Below are 10568 nucleotides of genomic sequence, written 5' to 3' on the forward strand. Positions count from 1 at the left end.
AATGGACAGCTTCCCAGCTTCGGATTTACGCAGGAACAAGTCGCCTGTGTTTGTGAGGTAAGCTTTAAAAAATATTATTCGAGTGGAAATTTGAAATTTGAGCTTGCTTTAACGCGTTGTTGATTGATAAAATCAATTCCGGTCGCGCGGTGTTGGGCGACGAGTATCCGACGGAAAGATGCTAGATACAATTTTCTTATAATTTACTTTATTCCTATTTATTTGGACAATATTAAAATATTGATTTGCGATTAATATAATTTAAATAATATCCATTGTGTATAAATTTCATGTCAGTCGATTGTGACAATAACATCGTGCATCATAAAAAGTCACTATATTTTTTGCAATCAAGACATTATAAATGATATATGATATGCAAATGATTTTATTTTTCACTTAATTAATAAATAATATAAAAATATTATCTCCTTCGTATTATTATTTTTAATAAATTTATTTTTTTTTATTTTCTTATTAATTTATTTCATTTATGTAAGAATTAATAAGACATACGTAATCGGAACTTTCGGTCAGGAGTAAGATGTTAAGATCATAGAAATTAAAAAATTTATATGCAGATTTTCAATTACGCCGGTCAATATCCATAAATTATCATTTAAGGACCAAATTCTTATAATAAAATTATTCGCGAAATAATATTTAACTTCTTGGCTATTATTTATGCACTTTGCGGCGATGAAATTCTCCCTGAAATTTTCTATTTTTCCGCGAATACAATATTGTACAACACCGCGCGCCAAGATTCACTTGCATGTCACATCTAATGGAGTTCATACGATTTTACCAACCATAAATTGTTTTGTGTGCGACGTTTACGCTCTTCTCACATCGAATAGTCCACGTGTACATGACGGAATTCATTAGTTACACATCTCGAATGTTTTATTCGAAGCAGTAGTTCGAGATTCTGATTTTGTATTATTTGGACGAAAATTAAAAATGAAAAAAAAAATAAAAAAAATGATTCGTTAGTGACGTATCATATAAATACAATTGTATAATAATAAATGTGTTAAAATAATTGTTTCTCTATATTTTAAAAAAAATGTACAAAATTATAGACATATACAGAAATCAATAGTACATTAGAAATGTGCGAGGAACGTTAACATTTGCACACTTTTCCCATTTGCCTTACATATACGGCTAGACGTTTAACTCCTTGCCCACGTCACATGGATATTCTAATTTACGATAGCGTTTTGTGTTTTCGATAAACGACCGAATTGTTTGTTAAGAATAGAATTGTTTAACGATTAATTACGCCCGCGCCATAATAAAAAGAAGTTTAAAAAAAAGTTAAATATTAACGATCGCGTCTTTCAATATAATTTAAGCTTATCGTTTCGATTAAAAGCATTCCGTGCGTGAAACATTTACCGTGATTAAACGATCAATCAATTTAAAATTTGTAATTTTGAATTTAAAATTTAAATTAATCGTTAAAAAAGCGTACTGGAAATAATAATAGTAATTATGCGTGACATCCGCCAGATGGTATTTTATCGTCACTATGGTTACCGGTAATTCGTGAAAATGCCGTGAGACGTGGGCGCTAGTTGTCTTGTATCATACGAAGTAATCGGCGAATCAACTCGTTCGAGAAAGAACGATCTATCGATATTTTGCCGTTAGTCGGGTGGTGCCGGTAGTTTCTTGTGCTACCGTCTGTTGCGTGCTTCAAGTTCTCGCGCGAAGACAAATCGATTCTCGAGTTCGCGGCAGAATGGTGGATGGAACGAGACAGACTGAAATCGTTTAACGGTTTAGCTAGCACGCCTCGGTATGTCGGTTTGATTTGTCGTCGACCAATCGAAAACTTCCGTATACCGTCGTTAAAGTCCGATCGCGATCTCTGTGTCGGCCATTTCTCTTAGGCTTTCATCGCGACTCGTTTCTCATTATATGACCGGATTTCTTGCACACATTGTGATTAATCGTTCGTCAGAAGTGTAGAAACTAGTGGCACCCGGCGACGCGAATGAAGAAGTAATCGAGGCAGGTGCACAAGACTCGTACCATCGTCTCATTTAATGGATGATCGTTTTCGATAAGTTGCTTGTAATAAGCAATCGAGCATTGATTTCATTACATGTAATAGCATAATAATTTTTCCTCGATATTTATATTTTTTCTTAATTTTTCTCAGTTTTTCTCAATTTAATGCGTACGCGTAATAAAAATTCGGTTTTTTTTTTCTTTTTTTTTTTGCTTATATATTACGAGTCGTGTTGCATCGAAGAATAAACTCGTGAAAAGGGAATATTAGCATAAATTTATTGAAGTGTTATCTTTCTTAATAAATGAATGTAAATATATTACGTCTGCTGATTCTTGATACGTTAAATTATTAATATTTTATCGAAAAAAAAAAAAGAAACACCCTTTTCGCGGAATAAAATAGAGATACGAGATGAAATAATAGTTACGATTGAGAAATATACAAGATACACTAGAATAAGAGGAGATCGGGATGAGTTCTGCCGACTAACAGTGTGCCCCCCCTGTCTATCGTCTTCAAGGCGATGGTGTCGTCTGTCCAGGTTCTCCAACAGGCAGGCTCTGTGGAGAGGCTTGGCAGGTTCCTGTGGTCCCTGCCGGCGTGCACTAGGTTGCATCGTCACGAGAGTGTGCTGAAAGCTAAGGCGATTGTCGCCTTCCATCGGGGCCACTTCAAGGAACTGTACAGGATTCTTGAGAGTCATACATTCAGTCCGCACAATCATCAGAAACTGCAAGCTCTCTGGCTCAAGGCTCATTACATAGAGGCCGAGAGATTGAGAGGAAGGCCTTTGGGTGCAGTTGGTTAGTATAAGATTTTCCTCAAATCATTTCAAATTTTTATTGGATAATTCGAAATGTGTTTAGTAAACGAAGTGTGTTTAGTATGCATTGTCCTTCAAAATAAAACATAATTTTCTGTCTTCAAAATAAATTAATTGCGGATATTAACCGCCATATTGTTTACGAAATTTCTATCTCTAAATCTCATTGGTCATTATAACTCACAATTCTCCAATCTAATGTATGAAACGAAATTCAAATTCTTAAATAGATTTACCAAAAAAATTGATAATACATATTATAATTTAATTTATTTTATGTAATTGTATTATATTCTCTATCTTTTTGCGTAATACATGAGAAAATTTTTTCAAATTCTTCGCGTTTGTTCTTTTTTTTTGTAATCTCACTTAATGTCGGTGATAGTGAAAGTTTAAAAATACGAATCGGCCACGTAACAACGCCGGCTCTAATTTATTGACAATCATAATAGGCGCCGGAAAGGAAACATCTCGCGCAGGAAAAAGAATCGCGCCGCAATTTCGCGCCCGAGGCCTGCCAGTTTTATTTCCGTCGCGCATTGTAAACAGGGAAGAAGGCGAGTTTAACCAACCGACATTTTAATTAGATCTTTTCATTTACTTTTGTGAACCAATTTGTGTCATTTGATCCTTCTTTCTTTCTTTCTTCCTTTGTCTTTATGCTAAAACCAGAGAGCAAAGAAAGAAATTCGTGTGACGCGAAGTTTGTGTGAAGATTTCCTGCTGCTCTTTGAAAAAGAACTTCGCTATACGTACTTTTAAAAAAAGGTTAACGCATAACCCTTTCTTAAAATGATTCTTTTAAGAAGTTAGAGCAAAAATTTTTATCAGTGCTTAGTTTCTTTCCTCTTTTCTTTTCGTTTTCCTTGCATTTTTTCCATTTTATTTATATAAAATGATTACAGTGAAACATCAGAAAAGTATTTTTAAAAGACCTTCGCGATATAAACTTTTATTTATATGTTTGATTTTTTTACTCTCTCGAGTATCGATGGCAATTGATAGCTGAAGGAGAATGCAAAACAATGCACGATATTTGTAGATCGAACGACGAAAATAAAATCGAACACACGCGATGTTTGTGCATCGGTGTTGCGTCGTTTTAAAAATATTTCCTCTCCTAATTCGAAGATTTATCGTCTTTGGACGTATAAATCGCGTTATTATTTTGAAATATTTTTTTGTAATTAATAATTTTAATTAACGATAGTAACATGTAATTTTATTCGTGAACAAGAATAATCAACAATTTAAATATAATTATGTTTATATAATTGAAATATAATTTTAATATAAAATAGAAAATTAAATAAAATATCCTTTTTTTGATAAAGTTAAAATCGCTTAAAAATATAATTTTAAGTATTTCATATTTGTATACAAGAAAAAATATTTAAATTACAGGAAAATATCGCGTTCGGCGTAAATTTCCTCTGCCCCGTACTATTTGGGATGGCGAGGAGACGTCTTACTGCTTCAAGGAGAAATCCAGAAGCGTTCTGAGGGATTGGTACGCTACTAATCCTTATCCTTCGCCTCGTGAAAAGCGAGAATTGGCAGAAAGCACGGGACTCACTACTACGCAAGTCAGCAACTGGTTCAAGAACCGGAGACAAAGGGATCGTGCAGCTGAACATAGGTATTTATCTTTTTTTAATATTTTCTCGATATTTTTAAAATTATTTCTTTTTCTTAATTTATACTGCGTTAAAGGGGATTGCTTATTATATATAATCTATATAATATTTTTAAATCGTATCAGACATATTATATTTTTTTATTTGGATAACATTCTATATTTTTGATCTTTGTTCGAAAGATCAAAGTCATTTAGGGCGTTGACATTTAGTACATTGTCTTCATTGCTGATGAAATATCCGATATCCTTTGTTCATCTTGTCTGGCCTAATAATAATAATAATAGCCAGTAATATTAGTAATAACGGTCCAAATGTAGCGTTATTTTCGCGGGAATTTTAAAAGCAGTTTCTCACGCAACAGTATTACTTATAGATATTAAGATAAATTTACACTTATGCACGTGGAATGTGTAAATTAGCTTATGAATATAAGGAGTTTTTCTCTTCGAACGTTTCAAAGAGGAACATTACATAATCTTCTTTTAATAATCAAATATATATATATATCGCGATATGCTAGACGCGTCTGCTTATTTTAAAGTAGGAAAGAGATGAGAAAACACGTGAGAAATGTCGATGATGATACATGTGTTGTTACAATAATAGCTTCGTCATATCGATGTGGATATACGTATGCATTTTCATACATATTTTTCGCATGGCCTTGTTCGAGGATTTAATGACGGTGGCCGAGTTGATATCCGTGGAATTCGTGGAGGGCGCAAGCGTAGGAGTTTCATGTTGTTTGGAAGGTCGTTGCTCTATATCCGATTTTAGAAACGACCGAACAAACTCGAAGACGGCCTCATAACTACGTAACGTTAGCGATGTATTTCACTTGCGTCGTGTGATTCGCTTTTTATCAGATCTTAACCTCTACATTTTCTGTAATTTACATGGAAGGACACGTTACATCGTTATCTATCGAAAGTAAGAAAGAAATAACGTAGAGGTTATGTTGTTACGTTGTTGCTTCTAAATCGTCCTCGAATTTAATTATATGGACGTTAACTTTTTCCGTTTTACCTCAATGTTGGAACTCTGTAATTTTCGATCCGAAATGAACACCTTGTTCGAGACGTAACACGATCTGTCGAACCGCTTAATCGTCGGATCCTCGTTACTGCCATTTTGCTCTCGAGCGGAAAGAGTTAAAATTCTCGACTACTCGGAACAATTTAGATACCGTTATAATATCTCCTTTGAAATCGTGTAATAATCTATGTTCATTTTTTATATTCACCGAATGTAATCAATATAATACTTATATATCATGATTCTCTATTTCGTATTGGAATCGATAACACGAATCTAGTAATATTATTCCTCCCGATTAATCTTACTATATTATAGTAGGATACCGCATTCTCTAATTTTATGATATTCAAGTTTCATACTAAATTTATTTCTTTATTTTATCCTTTTTTATTTATTTATTTATTTATTTATTCCTTTTACATCTTCTGAACGTGCGGAAATTAAAATCTTGTGATAACAAAATTATATTGTTTAACCAATTTGAAACTCTATTGTTATTCATTTTCATAATTGCGATACAGTATACATCAATGTTTACACGCGCGTAATCAGTATGGGAATATCGAAAAAAATAATAGATGAATCTATTAGAGCAAAAAATCATCTGCTTCCTATAGAAGATTCGATAGGATGATTAATAGTGAGCGTAATTCAAGAATCGTCGAAACGGACGATCATCGTGCGTCATAAATAACACGGGGAAAAAGAAAATAAAATAAAAAACCAGTTCTTGTTCCCTTGATTTCGGTGCGAATCCATCGATGCGAATCGTGGCCAGGATAGACGGCGTTTCTCCTCGACGAGAATTTCGCGAGGGAGGAAGTGGGAAGCACCACCGTGGCGAGGCCCAGTCCAGTACACAGCCGTGTCACGCCACGGGGAACGTATCGAATTTCTTATGGCTTCTGTGTATTCCCATGAACGAAGAAGGACTCGGAGAGAAACAGAAAGGTAGAGAGAGAGAGAGAGAGAGAGAGAGAGAGAGAGGGGTTAGCGCGAGGGGGAAAATTGGTGGGGGTAAGAAAGAGAGAGACAGGCAAGCGGTGGTGGATCCTATAGTCCTATCCGATGGCTTTGGGGGTATCGTGGATACGCATGGCATCATTCGCGGCATATTAATTACAGGAAATCCTACAAAGCATCCATATCACCCTCCTGTACCTTCCCCCTATCAGTAATTCGTTGCACACCCCCTCGATGGAATATCGAGTTGAAATGGTTCATTGTTGCGCTTTTCATATCGAGGTTATACCCTGTAGATAACATAATTTTTATTCAACCTTAATAAAATCTGTATCTAGATACGTAGGCGGCGATTCTTTGAACGATACAGAGAAAGGATCCGTTTGATTGCTTGGATGGGTCAATTAATAGAGTGCTTTTATGATTTAAACAACGAAGAAGATAGCGAACGATCCTTTTTCTTGTTCCATTAACCGAACCACGGTTATAACATATTTCAAGGATAAATTTTTTGATGCCGTTGCGTTATATGTTATCTATCTGTATGATTCATAACGTTATTGCGAGATTAGATTTCAATCTGCGGATGGCTAAGTCATCTTTTTTTTTTTTTTTTTTTTTTAAAGTAGCTTAGAGGATTTTTTCAAATCCTTTCAACGTGTTTAATTCATCACGGTTCCAATAATTGGAATGTAACCTTGATGATAGAGATAAATTCGACCGAAACGAAAATACGAGCACGGAGCTAGGACATTTCGGGGAATTAATGAGTCACACGTGCTCACACCGAAATTGGATGACGTTAGAAAAAGGTGAAGGAAGGGGGGAGAGTGGAGGAAAGGACGAGGCGCGCAACGGTGCGTAGCGATAAGAATTGCTTGTCTAAGCGGCGCAATCTGGTACCGCTTGTTTATGTTTCGCGCTACCTTCTAGTCTCTTTATTAGATAGTTGGCTACCCTGCACAAGATGACGGTTCACTATCGCGAAACTGGACAAAGATCGCATTCCGTTACGGGAGGAGGGGGAGATATATCTATAAAAACATTCGTTGGTCTTGTTCTCGTGCGAACAATCATCGTTTTTCTTTCTTTCTTCCCTTTCGTTCTCGTTTTTCTTCTCGTTTCTGTCGATCAGCAGAAAAACGTTGGCTACGTTGTCTGTGACCGGTGTCCGGTAACCGAACGTGCGCGCAGATCGTAGGAACGCAAAGGGACGATAAGAGAAAAAGATGCTGATCGCGAGATTTCAGACGGCGCCGTCTGCTCGTTATCTTCACCTCTTTTATTCCGCGCAATTCCATCTGCGCTCTCGAATGTCTTTTTCTTTCGCGACACACACGTGGTCAGAATTATTCTCTAAGCATTGATAGCGCGTTACTCTTTCGGGAATTGAAATGTTACCAAATGTTTTGGTTATGGTTAACACGCTAAAAAATTGGATGCGTTGAAAAGATAAGTAATTAGAAATTACTTTAAGTAATTTTAAAATGCTTGAACAATATTTATTCGTAGCTATTATATATCCTCTCTTTACGTAACTTCGTTTGCAATTACTAAAATTTTACGCATCTCTGCTTTTTATTTAGTAATATATAACTTTTTATTTTACTGTTTTGTATTATATCCGTCGCCACATCGTACGTACATTTCGTTGTAATAATTACGTTTATTTCGTTTAAAATTAACAAATGTATCTAGAAGCTAAAATATCCCTAGTCAATGCATTCTCAGAGTCGCGTATTTTAAGCACAATTGCAACTTGGAAAATAGCACAAATTTGCGGTAGAATGAAGTTGTCGAAGGTTATTGCCTTGCGAAGTAGAAGTCACGCGAACCTTTTGAATAAATCGTCTGTTCTTCGTTTATGCGTTTATACGTATGGATCACGTGTAAACGAGCCGGTTAAATCGTTCGATAAGAGTTCCCCAGGGGAGAACTCGATGTACACCGTGTGCATCCTGGAGTTTGACGTTTTTTGCCCGACACCGACGCCCACGAGACGCCCCAGTCTCGTGGGGACCGCGATACCGCCAACGGTTCCGCCCCTGCACGCGTGATCCAACTTTAATTTACATCAGCTTGTCGAGGGCCCAATCGAGTTTGTCGAAGAATCGAAAAGGAAGTACGCTCTTATCAACTCTTTATCATCGTAAACATTTTTATTCGAAAATATATATATATATATATTTTTAAATAAATATTAGAATTTTAAAATAAAATAAAATTTATATTTATATTATTAATAAATTTATTAATAAATAATTATTATTCGAGACCCTGAAAATATATAATGTTCGATTATTCGATCAATTTCGAGTAATTATATACGTCTACAATTTACGTATAAACGTTCGTTACGGTACTGCTTAGAAATTAGTAGAGTGGGGGAATGTCGAATTTCGGCAGTCGCGTATCGGCGCTCGTACAAATAACACGGTCGTCGTATCGATTACGCGTTTATCGTTTCAAATATACATATATATATATATACATATTTTATATCGTATATTCTAAATTTTTATTTCGTTCTTTTATTTGTGCTTTTTTATTAATATTTACGAGAAATCAATAATCGTTAGATTTTTAGGGGAAAAAAAAAAAAGGGAAAAGAGAAGCGAATAGTCAATCGTATTATTATTAGCGCATCAATCGTTTTAAAGCACACAATCTTCCTGTTTTTCACAGTAGATTCGTCTTTATTACATTCTAAAAAAAAATAGATTACACACAGACGCGTGTGTGTTCTATTCGTTATTGTAGTTGCTACAATAAATTGTCATTAACGACTCTTGAAATATATTCGAGTCTTCTTCTTGGGCATAAAACAGTCTCGTTGAGAGATTCGGGGCCTGGCGTCTCTTCGATGCATTATACTCCTCATTTCAAGTGGACAAAAATAAACTTCTCTTCTCCGCACGTGCCGTGACAATGTTTTTTCTTCCTTGCAAACGCAATCCTGCATTATAAATACAGCTCGACCAGGAAAGACACGTTTAATCTCTATATCACCCATGTTATTTGGAACTTATGTATACATCCATATATTTAGAAATTTTTATCTTATTTCACCAATACTAATCGTTATGAACATCAATTCGACATATCCATCGAAATTATTTTAGTCTTTCAATTTTTAATCGAAATCGATCGCGAAAACGAAAGAAGAATAATAATAAAAGTTAAAATTATTTTTCTCGCGAGAAAACAAAATTCCAGCTAATTATCTCGAATTATTATCGTCGTAATGATTTATTTTATATAGAAATCTCTTCGATATATTCGATAAAAATCAAAATAGTTTCTTCTACTTGTACTTCGATATATTCGATAAAAATCAATATAGTTTCTTCTACATATCAAATCCAGACAAACAAAATTCCAGCTAATTATCTCGAATTATTATCGTCGTAATGATTTATTTATACAAAAATCTCTTGTATCTCGATATATTCGATAAAAATCAAAATAGTTTCTTCTATCAAATCCAGACCAGATTTTCTTCTTCTCAAATATGCAGTAGCAACTCGGAGTTAATTTTTAATCCGTGACACGGAGAAAATTTGTATAATTGAGAAACTGACCCGATTAACAGATTAAAAGTGACGTTATATTATATGGGCGCCTTGACTAATATCCCGCCGAAGTGGAAGTGAACTGTTTCTCTTTTAAACGCGTTCTAATCTTCGAAAATGCCGGGCATCGTAACCCGTTCGCCTCGGCCGAAGGGTTAAGAACAACAACATTGCTCCGCCGAAAATAAATAAAGCCGGAAGGGGCAGACCTCTCCTACGTGCCGTCCAGACGTTTTGCCTCTTCCGTTTAAACGTTTAGCCTCGTTTTCGTTACCGCTACACAAGAATTATATCGATGAATAAATAGAGGAATGGGCAAGATCTTCGATTGTGAGTTTAACCGAAACAGATCGAATATTTTATGATTATCGTTCCTCGACACGGATAGCGTCATAACTCAACAAATATAAATTTACTCGATAAGGATTTTAATTTCGTTCCATAATATTCTTTTTTTTTTTTTTTTAATTAACGAATACTGTAATAAATACTTTTTTTTTAACTTT

The 10568-nt window shown here is 35.0% G+C and overlaps 1 protein-coding gene across 4 annotated transcripts in view; it reads left to right on the forward strand.

The window, feature by feature from the left end:
• The window catches only part of LOC102677739 (homeobox protein six1a-like), a 32246-nt gene that overhangs the window by 2031 nt on the left and 19647 nt on the right, over window positions 1-10568 (forward strand). For 3 of the 4 annotated variants that reach the window (XM_006611300.2, XM_006611302.2, XM_006611303.2), the window contains exons 2-4: window positions 1-57; window positions 2547-2829; window positions 4254-4488. The exon at window positions 1-57 is cut by the window's left edge and continues 3 nt beyond it. In XM_006611300.2, the coding sequence (XP_006611363.1) occupies window positions 1-57; window positions 2547-2829; window positions 4254-4488 (575 nt within the window). The remainder of the gene's footprint in view (window positions 58-2546; window positions 2830-4253; window positions 4489-10568) is intronic. The other variant, XM_006611301.2, reaches the window with a different exon arrangement.

This window comes from Apis dorsata, unplaced genomic scaffold, assembly GCF_000469605.1.
Source record: "Apis dorsata unplaced genomic scaffold, Apis dorsata 1.3 scaffold_87, whole genome shotgun sequence".
Taxonomy (NCBI): Eukaryota; Metazoa; Arthropoda; class Insecta; order Hymenoptera; family Apidae; genus Apis; species Apis dorsata.